This window comes from Micromonas commoda, chromosome 4 (assembly GCF_000090985.2).
Source record: "Micromonas commoda chromosome 4, complete sequence".
Classification (NCBI taxonomy): Eukaryota; Viridiplantae; Chlorophyta; class Mamiellophyceae; order Mamiellales; family Mamiellaceae; genus Micromonas; species Micromonas commoda.
In genome coordinates, this window is record NC_013041.1 from 605,586 (window position 1) to 622,181 (window position 16,596).

The following is a 16,596-nucleotide window of genomic DNA, read 5'->3' on the forward strand; positions in this document are numbered from 1 at the left end:
GGACGGCAGCCGGAGGAAACTCGAGGAGACGTGTACTCGCGGGGGCAGGTCCAACCGGCAAAATCCGCGATGCCACATCTCGCTCAACCTGATCTTGATCAGGGTAATTGCCCTGTGCCCACGTTGTATCGGACCCGGTGACCGTTTATTCTTGGTTTATTTCGACCGGATTGGCGCGGATAAGACGAGCTGACTGTGTCATGACCGAAGCCTGCAGAAAAGAGCCCTTCTCGCGTCGTCGGGCGCGCCCCGCGCCATTATCACCGCACGCAAACGCATACACACGCGTCAGCGCCGCATTTACGATGGCCACCATCGCTTCCGCGAACGTCGCGCCCCAGGTTAGTGCCCCCGCGTGCTCCCCCGGCCCCTTGCGGACGCCCCGGGATTTGGAACGTGACAACTGGAACCCGAGCCAAAGAAAGGCAGCATCGCGGAGATCCGCGCCCCGTCGGAACCCCCCTCTGACCTCATCCGTCCTCCCCCACGCACCGCAGCGCGCGGCCCTCCGTGCCACCAAGGCCATCGCGCCCTCCCGCGCGGCCTTCGTCGCTAAGCCCCAGGTGCGTCCCGGATCACGTGATCCAACAGAACCTAACCTAGAACCTGCATCCACCGGTTTTTGAACGGTCCCCCGACACTCGAACGCCCTCCGGTCGCGACGCTAACCCAGCGGCCCGATCGTTCAATCTACAGCGCGCCAAGCGCGGCATCAACGTCCAGGCTCGCGCCGCCCTCTACTTCGCGGACGACGTCGAGTACATCCAGCAGATCGGCGCCGAGTACCCCGACAAGGGCATCGCCAACTGGGAGGAGGCTCGCTGCCTCTTCTCCGACCACGGGTACCACGTGCTCGACATTCGCTGCGACGATGAGCTCGATGTGATTGGCAACTTCCCCCGAGACCAGTCTGCCGCCACCGAGCACCGCGGCACCAACTGGTTCCACCACATCCCCATCATCAACGCCCAGTACCGCTACGATTCCGAGGCTGGCAAGAAGCTGATGAAGAACCAGGAGCCCAACCGCGCGTTCCTCGATCAGGTGCAGTCGAAGTTCCCGGACAAGAACACGAGGATCATCATCTCCTGCTCCGACGGCCGCAACCGCGCCATCCAGGCTCTCGAGGCCCTCGACGAGGCTGGCTACGTCAACATCGTCGGCCTCCGCGGCGGTTACAACATGTGGAACCGCACCTGGGACGCGAAGCTCCGCCGCCGTAACCTCCCCGGCGGCTTTCAGGAGGAGTGGCAGCACGGCGCCGACGGCTGCGGCGTCCACGCCACCGGGGCCTCGTTCCAGAACCAGGATGCCTTCCAGTACGCGGACTGGAAAGACGAGACCGACTGGATCGACTGGAGGTAAACTCCACGTCAGTTGCTCGCATTTCATGACGCAAGCGCAAGAAGACCCGCGGACCGCGGCGGGTTGTGTGTGAATTCAAGAAGAGACGAAAATAAATCTCTTCGAATCGCACTGCGCGAGACCGGGGGGATCGGGGAAAGACAGAGACGGAGCCTTCGGAGTGCGCGGACGTTCGACAGTGCGTCGGCAGCTGCGCGCGGCGAATGCTTCGGCCCTAAAAGTTAATATTCATATCGACCTACGTAGCATCTCATACACGTAGCTCCGCTCGCCTGAAAAATGATGCACCGGACCGTTGAATCGCGCGAGGAAATGCCGAGGAAATGCGTTTTGCCCGGGCGCCCACAACAACGAGAGGGCCCGACGGGCGAAGTGGGCCATGCCGTCGTGTCGTTGAGCATCCTTAGATAGTCTAGACAGCAATGAGCGACGACGATAGCGACGGGGAGACCGAGGCGGCCCGGCGGCTCGCGTTGCCCCGCGAGCAGGCGCTCGAGTCGGCAGCGCACGAGTTCTTCTCCTCGTCGTTGCTCGCGCCCGGCCTGCCACGGCACGTCGACAGCCCCGGGGGTGTCCGCGCGGTGCTCAGATCCGAGCTCATGTCCACGCTGGACGAGCACGTTCGCTCGCTCGGCCCGCCGCACACGCTCGTGCTGACGGGCGTCGAGGGTTGCGGCAAGTCAACAGCGCTGGCGCAGCTCTGCGAGCGCGTGGAGACGATGGAGCGAAGGTGGGAGGAGCGGAGGCGCGGGGGCGCGCTCGACCCGAGCGAGGCTCCCCCGTTCATCCTGAAGCACTCCTTCGCGGACCCGAGCTTCCCGCGCGACGTCTCGCACTTCCTCGAGCGCGCGTGCCTCGCCCTCAGGCGACGCTTCAACATCCGCGAGCCCATCCCGGCGGACCCGGCGGACCTCCCCGAGGCGTTCGCCGCGTTCCTCGAGCACGCGGCGCTGTTCCGCCGCGTCCTCGTCATCGTCGACGCCGCGGAGAGTATCGCGGTGTCGCCCTACGCGTCCTTCCCCGCCGCCGCCATCGCGGGTTTGGACCCTCGCGACGGGCACGCCTTGCCCGAGCTTTTAACGCTGAGGGGCGACGGGCGCGACGCGACGGCCGACTCGGACGCTCCGCCGTTCGACGTCGCCGACTCGAGCGCGCACTTCGCGTGGATCCCGAACTCCCCGCCCCTCGCGGTCCGGTTCATCGTCTCCGGGCGGGACTCCCACGACTCTTTCGACTCCTTGAAGGGGGCGCCGGAGGTGGAGGGGGCGCCGGGAAAAGAGTGGGCGCCGGGGGGGGTCGTCCAGGGGGTGCTTCGAGCGGTTGGCGCCGCGTCGGCTCGAGTGTATCCGACGCCGCCGCTCACGACGGAGGAGACGGGCGCTATGCTCGCCATGTTTTCCCCGCGCCACCCCGGTTCGACGCCCCGGGACTCGCACCACAGGGGTAAGGAGATATCGGAGGTTGTGAACGCCGTTTGGCCCCACGGCGCGACGCCACTCTGGGTGAGAACCGCGGCTGGTCGGATATGCGCGACGGTGGAGGAGACAACGCACGGCGCGTGGGTATCGACCGGCGCCGGAGTGGGCCCGGTGGACGAGTGGGGGAACGCGGGCGAGAAGGACGAGTGGGGGAACCCCGTCGAGGCGCCCGTACGGAACGACCCGAACGACGCCGGGCACGACGAGGCGCTCGAGTGTCCGAGGACCGTCGCGAGTGCGGTTCACGACATGCCGGGTACCGCTCGGGGATTGTTTTGGGAGGCGTTGGACGCGATGGAGACGCGGCACGGCGAGCACGCCGTCGCCGCCACGTGCGTGGCGCTCTCTGTTGCCAGGTTCGGCGTCACCCGATATGAGTTGCGCGGCGCATTGCGGTGCAGGTTTGAACGCGAGCGGGTCCGCGTTCGTTTCGGCCCCGGCGGCGCGAAGGGCGCGAACGAGTCGCTTCGAAAGCTCGACGACGGGAGACTCGACGCGGTCGTGGACGACCTCGCGCCGTGGCTCGCGCCGTGGTGCGCGAAGGAGGCGTGGCACGCGGAGCTCGAGACGTTCGAGGGGGATCGGTTGGGGGCGTCGAGGGAGGAGTCGGAGGCTCGGGCGGCTCGACACGAGCGAGAGTCGCGGCGGCGGAGGACGCTGAGCGGACCGGGCGGACCGACGTATAAACCCGACGACTGGTACGCCGCCGAGCTACCGATGCGGTTCAGGGACGACGCGTACAGGGCGGCGGCGCTGGAGAGGTACGCCCCGCCGCGCTCGGCTTCCCTCAGGGAGGAGTTCCACGCCGACCTGGCGGCTTATTTTCTGGACGTCGCCGCCGGGTCGGGATCCAGGGCGCTTCGCGCCGACACGAGACGAGCGCTCCGAGCGGGTCTCTGGCACGCCGCCGCGGGTCGCGACGTGAATTCCGTGGCGGATGTGTTGGGGAGGCGGGGCGTGATGGCGTGCCTGTCGCGGCCCGGCGCGAGATCCGACGTGAGGGCCGTCTGCTGCGGCGAGGTGCCGCTCGAGCTGTGGGGGGCGTGGCGCGATCGAATGGCGACGTGGATGAGCGCCGACGACGACGACGCGCCCGGAGACGTCGCCGGCGCCGGGTTGACGATCGCCGGTTTGCTCCGATGGATCGGCGTCCCGACGCTCGCGGCGGAGATTATCGATCGCGTCCGGTCATCGTTCGGACCCCCGCGAGGTAGGTCGCCGCTCTCAATCGCCCTCGCGGTGGCGCACGCGCGTCTCACGCTGGTCGGCGCCGGTGACGTTCGATTCGCCGAGTCCGAAGCGGGCCGGGCGCGCGCCGCCGCCGACCTGAGCGTCGCGGCGAGGGACGCCGGAAGAGATCCCGGAAGAAATCCGGAAGAAATCCGGGTCGACGGGGACGGCGACGACGGAAGGGGGGACGAGTCCGACGCGGGTGCCCAAGGGACGATACCGCGCCCGTGGCTCGACGCGCTCGAACCGTGCGGCGGGTTCGCGGCGGCTATCGCGTTCCCCGACTCGCTCTACGCCGAGGCGGCGGCGGTCGTCGCCGAGATCGCGGTGGCGAGGGCGGACTCGATCGTCCAGGCGACGCGTGGCGACGCGGCGGCGAGGGCGGCGGATGACGCGCTCCGATGCGTCGGTTTGGAAACCGACGCGTGGCTCCGTGCGGCGAGAGAACGCGCCCCGCCCGCCGTCGTCGACGCCGTGTCCGACGCCTTGTCCGACGGCGGAAACGTCGACGACCTCGGCGTCGGCGCGAGGGAGGACCCGGGAGACGACGTCCTCGGCCTCGTTCGATCGTTGCGCCGTCAGCGGGGGGCGTGCGTTCGGTTCTCCCGCCACGTCGACGCGGGCGTCGTCGCGGGCCGGCTCATCTCCGTGCTCACCGCGGCGCTCGGCGCGAATCACCCGCAGTGCGGCGCCGCCAAGCTCGAGGCTGCGGAATCGGCCGCGGCGGCGGCGGAGTCCTCGGCGTCGGTGCCGGGATACGACGAGGCGTCCGCGTGGGCTCGACCCGCGTACGACTTCGCCGCCGCGTTCTACGGATCGCAGTCCTTACCCGCGGCTCGCGCCGCGTGGTGCGTCGCGGAGGCGCTTCGCCGAGCCGACGGCGCCGCCGCCGCGAGGCCAATGTACGCGCAGGCGCTGGGCGCCACCGCCAGCGTGCTGGGTAAAGCGCACAGGGGCGTCGGCGCCATGCTTTCGGAGACGGCCGAGCTATCGCGGCTCGAGCGGCGTCTGGAGGAGGCGGACGCTCTGGCGCGGGAGGGACTGGACATCGCGAGCGGCGAGCTTGCGGCGGCGAGGCGGGGTTTGGAGGAGGCGGACGCCGCGGCGGCGCGAGCGATGCAGCGCAGGGAGGTTACTATCGGGGAGCACGGGGTCGATTACCTCCCGAGCGAGTTGCTCGTCGCCATGGACCACGGGAGGGAACTGGCGAGGGCGCGCGCGGCGGACGCCGAGGCTGAGTACGCCGAGCGCGCCACACAGGTCGCCAGGGTGATTCACGCGATGGGACGCCTGCCCGACGCGGAATCTTTCCTGCGCCGGGCGCTCTTCGCGGGTGAAAAGGCGTTTGGGCCGGCGAACCCGTCGCTCGCCGCGACGCTCGCCGCGCTCGGACGGTGCGCGCTCGCGAGACGTCGACCGGAGGAGGCGGAGGCGTGCTTTCGTCACGCCCTCGGGGTGGACGAGCGAGCGGCGATGCTCACGGCGGCGACGGCGGCGGGTATAGCGGCGACGGGTATAGCGGCGGCGGGTATAGCTCCGGTTCGAGGGTTCCGACACCCGAGGTCGGCGGCTCACCTCGTCCACATCGCCGCGCAGCACCGTTCAGGCGGGAGGGCGTCGCGCGCGGAGGTGTACTTTCACGCCGCGCTGGAAGCGCTCGAAACGTGCGACGGCTCGCTGCCCTTACCCCTCGCGGATGGTTTCGAGGAGTCAGTCGCCGACGACCAGACGTTGGCGCCCGCGCCGGACCCCGGCTCCATTCTCAACGTCCTCGCCATGATGTACAAGGATCAGGGCAGGATGGCCGAAGCTGCCGTGCGTTACGAGCGGTCCATCGCCCTGGGCGCGGTGGCGATGCGCGCGGCTACCCGCGCGGGTGACAGGCGCGCGTGGCGAGTCGCCGCATCCGCGGTTTCGCTTCGGCTTTGCAACCTCGGCGCGCTTCGAGCGAGGCAGAACCGCTCGGGCGACGCCGCGGCGTGTTTCCACCGCGCCGCGACGTTCGCGAAGAATAACCTCGGCGATGCGCATCCGCAGACGGCGCTGTGCCGCGCGTGGCTTTCTTCTGTCGGCGGCGAGGATGCCGCGGACGCGGGGGTGGGTAAGGCGGCGGGCGTCATGCTCGACGCCGTAGTCGCGGGTGACTTTCCGCAGCTGGCGAGGCCCTTCGCCACGGCGTGGGGCGCGCTGGCGAGCGAGGAGACCGCGGTGAAGCGAGCCGCGGCAGATAAGATGGTCAAGGACATCGAGGCGTCCAAGCCGTTTCCGATGGAGACCTCGTCGGGTCCCGCCTCGAGGCCCGCGACGGCGCGAAGCCGCCCGGCGACGGCCTCAAAGCCGGCCGCCGCGCTCGCCCTCGAACCGATCGCATCGGCCGATCCCCCCCCGCCGCCCGAGGTTTACCGCGCTCTCGATAGGTACAGACAGGTCGATGAGGCCAAGCGCGCGTGGAGTGCGTGGGCGCACGACGTGGAACGCGCGGGCGGGGGCGATACCCTCGCGGACCTTTTCGATGGCTTGGAGGTTGACGATTGCCTCGCGTCCGTCGTTGACGATGTAGCCGCGATTGCCCGAACGTCACTCATCGAGCCCAGAAACATCGTGCCCACCAGCCACATGTTCGTGGACGGCGCGACGAAGGCGTTCAGGGCCGCCGCCGCGGCGAGGATAAAGGCTGGTCTCGCGGGCCGCGTCGGCGACGGCTGGGCCGCGCACGGGGACGGCGGCGACGGGCGGATTTTGTCTGACGTTCTCTCCGCCGCGTCGAGGGGCGAGCCCATCGCGTTGCCCCCGCCGCCCCCGGTCGAGCAGCCTCTGAGCGGCGATCGGGACGGCGCGAAGGAGGGCGCCGCGGAGCACGCGCGTCGCCTGGCTATCGAACGCGCCGAGCTCGACGCGGCCGCGTCCCTTCCCGGTTCCGTCCGGGCCAAGGCGGAGATTGAGGATTTCGAGATGGCGGAGGAGCGTCGACGAGCAAACGCGGAACCCCTCACGAACTACGCGCTCAGGGAGCTCGACAGGGACGACGACGACCACGTGTTCGAGGACTATTACCGCCAGAAGCTGGGCGTGCGTCTGATGGAGAGTGAGGAACGCGCGGCGTGGCAGAAGAAGGTTGACGAGATTGAGAGTCGACGCGCGATGGAGATTTTCGACGCGCAGACTGACCCAGCCAAACTCAAAAAGATTCTCGCGCGGGAACGCGACCCGCACCTCCCCGAGCTCATCGCCGATAAGATTCGCAATGGACTGGAGGATCCGGGCGGCCGCGGTCACGACTTTTGGGTCCCCGGCGAGTTTGAAAAAGCCGCGAGGGAGCAGGACGACATCCGCGCGATGATGAAGGCGGCGCGGGAGGAGCGCGACGCGATCAAGCGAGAGCTTCTCGAGCTCGAGGCTGAATCGCTCTCGCGGGCCGCGTCCAGGGCGCAGTCGCGGCACCAGTCGAGGCTCGCGACCCCCGCAAAGACGAAGCACGGCGACCGCCGCCGCGAGCATCGCGACCGAGACGAGTCCAGGGACAGACGCGACGAGAACGACGAGGAGCGAGAACGAAGAAGGCGGAGGAAAGAGGCAAAGCGAAGCAAGGCGAACTCCCGCGCGCACTCGCGGCGGGAATCCACCAGGACCACCCCGCACAAGCGCCCAACATCCGACCCGTACGCGTCCGACGACGGCGAGAGGCGCCATCGACGCTCGCACAGGTCCTCCAAGCACGTCACGCCGAAGAAGAAAACCGCCAGGGCTTCGCTCAAATTCGGCCAACGGTTCGAGGAGGAGGATCGACGAGCCGCCGCCGCGAAGGCTACCGCCGCCGCGAGGGACCTCGCCGCTCAGGCTGCCGAACGGTTCGATCGCGCGCACGCCGCGATGGTGGCCGCGTCGGACGCCGCGCTAGAGGCGAGGATACGCGCGGCCACCGCGTCACCGATGAAGCCGCAGCCAATATACGCGAGGCCGAGCTCCGCGTCGAGATCTGTCCGCGATAAACTGGCCGCGTTTCGCTCAAGAAGGCAAAACAGGCCCGCGTCCGCGTCCGCTAACCCCGTCGAGTCGCAGCGACGGGAGGACAGGCTGAGGCGCGTGAAGCTATACGGCGACGACGACAGCGTCGAGGTTGGATCGGCTTTCGGCGCGGATTACCAGGACATCGACGACGTGGCTTACGACGGGGAGAACCGGTTTCCTCTGAATTCCCGCGGCGGGTCGGTTCGCGCGTCGATGGAATCTCTCAAACCGGCGGGGATGACGAACATACCCGTCGCGGTACCGCTGTACCGAGGAGACAGTCGAGGCGGGTCCGTCCGCGCGTCGATGGAATCGCTTCCTCCGAGGCGGCCGAATGTCGAAAAAGATTTCGAATTTCCCCGGATGCTCGAGGAGGAGCGCGCGAGCGCCGGCGGCGGCAGGGCTCGACCGGCGTCAGCGCGGATCGCGCGAGGCATCGAAGACCTCGACGCATCCGCGGCGCTTCACGCGGACCTGAACAACGCGAGGCGGAGGAACGCTTACGCGGCGGGGGCGGGCGCCCCCTTGCTCGAGCGGCCGTTTGTATCCCGTTCGGTAAATGTCCCGCCGGCGTCTTTCTCGTCTTTCACGGCGACGGGACGACCGTCCACGTCGAATGTCCGCACGGGGGGACGCGGGGGGGAAAACATGGACGACGAGTGGTACTGGAAGATGAAGAAGCGCGTGGAACAGCGGCGCAAGGAACTGTTCTCCGCGCCGGCGCAAAAGTAGACTCTAGCTAGCTAGTACGATTGACAACAAATTGCCAAATTGCAAGTCTACGGCGTCGCCTGCAGCAGTTTGACGATGATGGCCTTCTTATCGTCATCGTCTTTCGCCCTCGCCCGCCACGACCGCGCCACCTCCCTGAGCTGCTCGTCCGTCAACACCTCGAGCTGACCCGTCAGCTGCTTCTTCTTGGCCAGGTAATCCTTCTGCCCGCGCCGCAGCTGCGAGGCACCGCCTGGTCCGCAAAGCTTCAAAATTTTCGTGAGCTCTTCGCAAAGCCTCCGCTGCGCGCAGTGTCCCGCCACCGTCGCGTTGCCCACGTCCCGCAGCGTCAGGTCCACCGCCGGGTGCTTGTCGATCAATGCGTTGAGCGCCGCTCTTCTCATACCGTACGCCGCCAGTATCACGGCCGTGGAGCCGTCTCTGTCATCCTTGATGTTCGGATCGCACCCTCCGTCGAGCAACGCTTCGATAGCGTTCACCGCGTTTTCGTACGCTGCGTGGTGCAAGGGCGCCGCGCCGTTGTCGTCCCTCGCGTCGAGGTCCGCGCCCAAGCTCGCGAGCAGCGCGATTGACTCCGCGTCGTTCCTCTGCGCGGCCAGCGTGACGGCCGTGTACCCCCCAGGCACCCACGCCTGCTTCGCGCGCGGATCGATCCTCGACGACGTCTTGGCGTCTATTTTGGCGTCGGGCATCTTCGCGAGGACGTCCAGCGCGCCGGCGTTCCTGGCCTCGAACCACCACGTCTTCCACAGCTCACGTTTCTGTTTGGTCGCATCGTCGTCCCCGGAGGCGGCCTCGGGCGGGGCGCGCATTGGAAGGTTGGAGGTGAACGGGATGTCGTCTTCGGAGTCGCCCGGGGCAGATCCGTAGCCTTGGTACGTCGAGAGTTGAACGCGGCGGGATGGACGCCGATGAGGACCTCCGACGGGACGACGCCATCTCAACGATACGTCACGGTGTACACCTCCTCGCCCCGAGGACCCGGCCGGGGTCGCGTTGGGTGCGACCGCCGCGCGCCACATGCAGTCTGCGAAACGACCGAATCAAGTTTCTATCAACAACGCGGAGCTGTCTCACTGTCCTATGAGCGAAGATGACGCATGGACCGACGACGGACGCGCCGGCGACCTGACGACGGACTCCGACTCCTACTTCGGTGGAGGCGACGGCGACCTCACCACCGACAGCGATGCGGACGACCTGTTCACGGAGTCTGACTCGGACGACGAGGGCGGCGGACGCTCGAAGAGGTGCGCGACTCTCGACACGTCGCGCTACCTCCTCGTGCGGAAAGTGGGCGTCGGCACGACCGCGACTGCTCTGCTGTGCCTCGACCTGGTCGAGGCCAACAGGCCGGTGATCTTGAAGAACACCCAGAAATCGCGGTTCCGCTCGCTGCCCAACCCTTCGTCGACCGAGCTATCGCGGCACCCCCTGGGTTACCTCGGGGAGATCGCCGTGCTCAAGAAGCTCGAATCCCCAAACATCATCCGTCTGTTCAACGTCGTGGATCACCCCGACGCGCCGACCGTGTCCCTGGTCCTGGAGTACGCCCCCGGCGGGGACTTGCGCACTTATATCGGCAGAGGCCACCTCGACACCGACGGTAAGCCGCGCCCGGGGATAGACCCCGAGCGCATGTGGTCGTGGAGTCGCGACGTCGTCAACGGGATGGCATACATGCATCGCGCGGGGGTCATCCACCGGGACATCAAGCCGGAGAACGTGCTGATCGGCGTGGACTCGAGCGCCAAGATCGGCGACTTCGGCAGCGCCGTCATCGTCGACCCGGGGAGGCACGGCAGCGACGTGATGACGGATCAGGTTGGATCGCCCGCGTACATGTCCCCGGAGTGCGCGGGTGGCGACCCGTATCACGGGTTCAGGTCGGATATATACTCGCTGGGCGCGACGCTGTACCACTGTTTGTTCGGCAGGGTACCCCACGAGGCGCCCAACGCGGCGATGCTGTTCGAGATGGTCGCGAGCGCTGGGGAGGTGGACCTGATGCCCCGGGGCAGGGCGCTGGATCCCGCGCTCACCTCGCTGCTGAGGAAGTGTCTGGCGCGAGACCCGCATCGAAGGGCCACGGCCAGGCAGCTGCTCGAGGACGAGTGGCTGACGGACGAGGGAAGGTCGACGATGACGGTGTGGCGCAAGCTGCCGTCGCTGGGCGCTAAGCTGTCCAGGCGTGACCTCGCCAACGCCGTCCAGCAGACGGACTCCGGGAAATTAACAAGGCGCGGGGGGGGCAACGCCGATGATTCCTCCGAGCCCGCCGACTCACTTCACGACATCGTGAGCTCCTCCGGGGAGGAACGCGAGACTCGAACGATCAAGCAGGGCGAGGTGCTCTTCATGCAGGGTGATGAGGCGACGGAGGCGTATTACATCCAGGAGGGAACTGCGGAGATATTCGTGGAGAGGTCGATAGACCTACCCGGGCCTTGCAAGGTGGCCGGGAAGAAGAAGACCAGGGATGTGGGTCCGGGTGACTTACTCGGCGAGGTTGACCTCTTCCTGGACGGTAACGTGAGGACCGCGTCGGTCGCCGCGTTGAGCGACATGAGGGTGATGGTCATCCAGCGCAGCGAGATATCCGATTGGTTCGCCAAGGAGCCGAAGGCGGCGACCGCAGCGAAGGAGAAGGCTAATGAATTCCGGCAGCTTCGCAAGCAGATGAGCGGCCAGCTCCGTACGGAGCTTCAGATTAAGCTCGGCATGGGCATCGACTCGTTCCCGTCCATTAACGAGGACCTCCCCGAACGTCGGTACCGCGCGGGCTCCATCATTTTCTCCGCGGGCGAGGACGCGGCCATGGTGTGGTGGGTGCGAAAAGGCGAGGTCAAAGAGCTCCACGTGGCAAAGGGTCAGACGCTCGACGACGCGATTGTGATAAATGAGTGGCGGCAGGGCGACTTCATCGGATACGCCACGTTCATGCTGGACAGGACCAAGCGGCTGGTCACCGCCGTGGCCAAGACCCAGGTGGAGCTTGTGGGCATCAGCAAATCCCTATTTTTGCAGCTGGTGTGCTCCAACCCAGAGTTGGAGGTTAAGCTCAGGGCTCACGCCAAGAAGATTGTGGAGGAGACGGAGTCGTTCATCGCAAAGCGGCTCAGGGAGGTTGCCCAGATGGTCATCGCCGCTCAACGAATGAGTAAGCTGGGTAAGAGCAGTAACCTGCGCCTGGATTACCGGGTGGTCGGGCTGGACCCGGCAACGGCGGAGCACGACAGCGGGAGGGCGCTTTCGGACTGGGCCTCCAGTTTAGGTCGGCTCAGCGAGAGGAACGAGGACGCGAGCCAGTCGGCTTCCTCCTCGGCGGGCACCGAAATTGGCACGGATGACGAATAGGTCAACTTAGCGTAGCGATCAAGTACGAGTAACACTTAATGTGCGGCTAAGCCTTGTTACAACTAATAATGACAATGAAACACTACGGGAGCTTCAGGAGCTCGTCCCGAAGCCTCGAGAAATCAACTGATCCCAGCCCTGTCAGCGGATCCCACCCTTTCCCGGTCCTGAACCCGTGCTTGCAGCAGCCAACCATCGCGCCGGTCATCGCAGGGTTTGGGCACTTGCTCGACCCTTCCTTCACGTCTCTGAACACGTCTGCGGCGGTCCTGTGCAGCCCGTACAGCACCGGGTTGATGAAACCGACTGTGCTCTTGTTCTGCGCCAGCCGCTGATCGTTGATCAGGGCAATCATACCCGCGAACAGCGGGGCGCTGTAGCTGGTGCCGGAAGACTCCGTGAGGTAGTGCCTGACCTGCGCCAGCTCACCGCCCAAGTCCACCCGTATCTTGCCTAGCTCCCCGCTCTCGCCCAGCTTAGCCGGCTGCGTGTTGAGCTGGGGCGTGGGCTTGGGTTCCTCGCCTATGGACGCGAATATGATCGCGATATCCTCCGCGGCGAGCGCCACGTCCGGGTACGCGCGATTAGACGCGTTGAAAAATGACTCGGGAGGGAGATCGTAGGCGTACTCCTCGAGGTACCGACCCACCGCGCCCTTCTGCCACTCGGGCTGGGGGAATATCGAGGAGAACCCGCCGCCCGAGGAGATCTTGCTGCCGAGCTCCACGGCGGCGGCTCTCTCCGGCTTGAACGGGTCCTTGCCGCCGGTGGTTCCCCCCACGGAGGTGACGTGGGGCATGGACGCGGGGAACGAGGGTCCAAACGCGCACGGCGAGTCGTGCATGGCCCAGGTCAGGTACGGGTTGGGAATGCCGTACGAGAACGGTCCGTTATCGCCGGACGCCGCGATGACGGTGACGCCCCTGAGGCCAAGCTTGGCAATCTCCGTGTCCATCCGCTCGTACGTGTCCCAGGAGTGACTCTCGCGGACGTAACTCGCCTCAGCCTCCCGCTGTTTCGACCCAAAAAGGTCAGTCATGACCGCGGAGGCGGAGGCGTTGCCGCCAGCCACGGGGTTGACCGTGGGCTGGGTGACCTTGCCGTCCTCGTCCAGCGTCCGGACCTTCTCCATGCCTCCGAAGGAGAGCGATAAAACCGACTGCGGCGATTCCGACGCCGCCACGTTCAACAAGACGTCGAGAGCCTCCCATCCGTAGTGCTGCTCGTGCGTGGTGAGTAAGATGTCCACGTCAGCACCCTGCGCGACGGATGTGGCGGCCTGGACGTCCAGGTTGGTCTCGATTCGCCTGGCGCCGGCGTCGTGCCAGCCGAGGTCAGCGACGCCGTTAGACTCCAGCCCGGCAATTTCACGGGCTGTGGCCAAGGACGCGGTCGCCTTGGTAGACGGGTCGAACGACGACCCCGCGCCGCTGAACGTGTCGACGACGAGGGACGGGTCCACCATCGACGCCGCGAGCTTCGCTTTCGACTCCTTGGGCAGTGCCGCGTCGGTGAGGATGCCCGCGGCGGCGGCGGCGCTGTCCAACGCCCCCACCGCCGCGTTCACTGTCCCGCTGACCATGTCCTTGACCTCATCCTTGACCTGTTTCTCGATGGAATCGGCAGACTTTCTGGAAGTTTTGGACGAAGGCCCCGCCCTGCGCCCGCCGCGGGTCTTGAACGAGGAATCCGTTTGGACCTTCTCCTCGGTCGCGTCCTCTTCTTCATCGTTGAAAGTCGTCGCAGAGAGGAAGGCGTCCACCCTGGGCGCGGCGTTAACCTCACCGAGCGACAGGTTAAAGTACTGCGAGTACTTCCACACCGTCGCGGACCATCGTCTGGTATCACCCGCGATCATCCCCACGCCAACGCTCGCCCGAGGGTCCGTCACCTTGCTCCCCCGGGGAACGTTGTAGTAACTGAGCACCTTGTCGGGGGTGACCAGCGACTTGAGCCTCTCCTCCAGCATGAGCTTGTGTCGGAGGGTGGCGTTGGCGCGGGACGCGCGGATTTCCTCGTCGTCGTCCAGGTGAAACCTCCACACGTCATCGTCGGAGCTGTCCTCGTCCTCGTACGGCGCGGAGTACTCGTAGTATCCAGCCTCGTAGTGTCCCGGCTCGGAGAGGAAATCCTGCACATCCACCTCAACCGCGGAGACGCCACCCGACGACTTACCCTCGGGTTTGATCCCGGGAAGGTCCTCGGTCAGAGAAGATGAATCGCCGCCGCCAGACAGGGTCCTGCTGACGTCGAGCGACGCAACCTTGGTGTCCAATTTGCCGTCGACGGGGCCCTTCTTAACAACGACGTTGATCTTTTTTACGTCGTCGTCACCGTAGTCGAGGCCAGATGGCACGCCCGACTCGGTCGTATCCGCATCAGAAGATGAATCGTCCCCGTCGTCCCTGTGCACGACTTCCGCCATGAACGTTTTCATCTCCTTGAACTCCGTCTCCATCTTCTCGAACATCAAATTGGCCTTGTCTTCCCACTTCTGTTTCTCTTCCGTCTTCAGCGCCTTCTCCCGAGCCGCCTTTTGAGCCTTGGCCTTCTCAGACGCCTCCCTCGCAGCTTGCTTAGCCTCAGCCGCGAGCCTGTCTTGCTCGGACTTCTCCGACGATTGATCCGATGTGCGCGCCGCGCCGGCGGACTCGGCCGCGCGCTGTTCGCGCTTGGACGCGGTGGGGGGCTCGGTGACTTGCCCCGCCGGCTTGGCCGTCACGACCACGCTGTTGGCCGCAGCCGCAGCCGGGGCTGTTTTGCCGTGCGCGTCGTCGGCGGCGGACTGAACCTCGTCGCCGGAGGTTTTGGCCGTCGCCGATCGCCTGTGCCCCGCGAGTCCCGTGACGCCGTAGGCGTCGGAGGGTGCCGCCTGAACGGCGACGAACTGACCCTCGTCGCGACCCAGCCGGTTCACCGCAGCCACAGACGCAAACTTCAAACCTCTCCGCGGCTGCCGCGCCGATCCGAGAGCGCTCGCGCTCAGTGCACCCTCCAACCGTCTCCCCGCGTCCTTCTCCGCCCACGAGGAGTCCACCGAGCGTTCGTCGGCGTACGCGGCGTACCTCGCGGCGCGCTCGATAAGAGAGTCGCGCTCGTCGGCGGCCATGTCACCGCGCAAACCGACGGCTGCGACGGGGTCAGCCGACGCCTTCTTTTGGCCCTTGCCCGAACCCCTGCCCCGCCGCTCCCCGGTCGCGACGTTGAAGGCCTCGACCGCGAACGGGTCGTTGCCGGCCTCGGCCGCGAGGTTCTCCGCTTCCTTGAGCAACCACTCCTTGGCGTCAATCTTCCTGCGCATGGGCGGCTTGCCTATTCGCAGCGGCGGCCGCTCGCTGTACATGCTTCCCGTGGGCCCGCTCCCGCCGCCGATGTCGTCGCCGTCCAACAACCCGCTCATCGCGACGTCGTTCAGGGCCTCGTCGGCATCCGCGGCGTCGTCCTTGTCGTCGCCGTCGATGCCGACGCCCCTGGAGTCGTGCCGCAGCTGCCCCGACGGCAGATGAAGCGCGCCCAGTATTCCGTCCAGGTGTCGCTCCAGATCCTTCGGCACCGCAATCTCCCGCGTGCGGAACGCCGCGTGCACCGTCCGCCCGTTCACCCTGCGATCCCACCGCCGAAAATCTGCGTTGAAGATGCGGTTGAGGTCGCCGAGGCTGCCCTCCACCCGGACGTAATCGTTCCCGGGGGACCACCGCGTCTGCACCGAGAGCGCGGACGTCACCTTCTTGAGGTACGCCCGGACGAAAGCGACCGCCTTCTGGTCCGCGGCCAGCTCCGCCACCTGCCGCCGCGTGAGGTGCTTGCCGTACGACGGCGAGTCCGGGTCGGAGACGCGCGCCAGCGCCTTCAAGATGGCGTCTCGATCCTGACGAACCGCCAGCGTCACCGCGTGCCTCGCGGTCTCCGGCGGATCGTCCGCGACCTCCCTCCACCCGGCGACGTCGCGGATCTTCACGTCCGCCTCGCTCACCCTCAGCACGGTGATCGTCCCGGGCGACTCGAACGACGGCAATGACACGCACGCCAGGCCGAAGAGGCAGAGGAGCAGCATCACGAAGCACCCCGCGCACGGGCGCTGATGCCACGGGCGCCGCAGCTTGATGGACGCGTGCTCGCTCGGGATGAGTAGGATTCGCTCATCGTCCGTCCCGTCCGTATCGGGCGCTCTGCCGAACCTCATCGTGGCGCGCACCTCCTCCGCGCCGCTTCCTGTGAGGCCGCGCATCTTGAGGCCGCGCATGTCGGTGCCGAGAAACAACCCGGAATTCCCCGTTGTATGAAATCGTTGCAGCCTAAACCTGGGGGTGTTGAATCGGGGCGTCCAACTGGAACGCAGTTAGTGTTTTTCCGTGTTTGCGAAGTTGGGCCGGAATTTTGGATGGAATTTTGACGGCAGGGCTCGACGGTTGAGAATCATCGCCGA

At 66.6% G+C, this 16,596-nt stretch overlaps 5 protein-coding genes across 5 annotated transcripts; 3 read left to right on the top strand and 2 right to left on the bottom strand.

Moving 5' to 3' along the window:
* The first annotated feature begins 272 nt into the window (after positions 1 to 272).
* MICPUN_105432 (predicted protein) lies at positions 273 to 1,618 on the top strand. The gene is made up of 3 exons (XM_002501292.1): positions 273 to 341; positions 498 to 563; positions 697 to 1,618. The coding sequence occupies exons 1-3, from the start codon at positions 306 to 308 to the stop codon at positions 1,363 to 1,365; spliced, it is 771 nt and encodes a 256-aa protein (XP_002501338.1). The 5' UTR covers positions 273 to 305; the 3' UTR covers positions 1,366 to 1,618.
* Positions 1,619 to 1,787: 169 nt separating this feature from the next.
* On the top strand, positions 1,788 to 8,813 carry MICPUN_100008 (predicted protein; the record flags this gene model as incomplete). The annotated part of the gene is made up of 1 exon (XM_002501293.1): positions 1,788 to 8,813. The coding sequence occupies one exon, from the start codon at positions 1,788 to 1,790 to the stop codon at positions 8,811 to 8,813; it is 7,026 nt and encodes a 2,341-aa protein (XP_002501339.1).
* A 47-nt stretch (positions 8,814 to 8,860) lies between these two features.
* On the bottom strand, positions 8,861 to 9,625 carry MICPUN_57777 (predicted protein; the record flags this gene model as incomplete). Its single annotated transcript, XM_002501678.1, has 1 exon — positions 8,861 to 9,625. One exon carries the CDS (start codon positions 9,623 to 9,625, stop codon positions 8,861 to 8,863), a length of 765 nt encoding a protein of 254 aa, XP_002501724.1.
* A 631-nt stretch (positions 9,626 to 10,256) lies between these two features.
* Positions 10,257 to 10,935, top strand: MICPUN_71523 (predicted protein; the record flags this gene model as incomplete). Its single annotated transcript, XM_002501294.1, has 1 exon — positions 10,257 to 10,935. A coding segment is annotated over one exon (679 nt), but the record flags the coding sequence as incomplete, so codon positions are not given.
* A 1,317-nt stretch (positions 10,936 to 12,252) lies between these two features.
* On the bottom strand, positions 12,253 to 16,413 carry MICPUN_100010 (predicted protein; the record flags this gene model as incomplete). Its single annotated transcript, XM_002501679.1, has 1 exon — positions 12,253 to 16,413. The coding sequence occupies one exon, from the start codon at positions 16,411 to 16,413 to the stop codon at positions 12,253 to 12,255; it is 4,161 nt and encodes a 1,386-aa protein (XP_002501725.1).
* Positions 16,414 to 16,596: the final 183 nt, after the last annotated feature.

What these genes read in the sequence shown, in the direction of transcription:
- MICPUN_105432 (XM_002501292.1), top strand. Translation starts at nt 306, where the DNA reads ATGGCCACCATCGCTTCCGCGAACGTCGCGCCCCAG. An exon ending in CCGCGAACGTCGCGCCCCAG is followed by an intron (nt 342 to 497) that starts GTTAGTGCCCCC and finishes CACGCACCGCAG; the next exon opens with CGCGCGGCCCTCCGTGCCAC. An exon ending in CCTTCGTCGCTAAGCCCCAG is followed by an intron (nt 564 to 696) that starts GTGCGTCCCGGA and finishes TTCAATCTACAG; the next exon opens with CGCGCCAAGCGCGGCATCAA.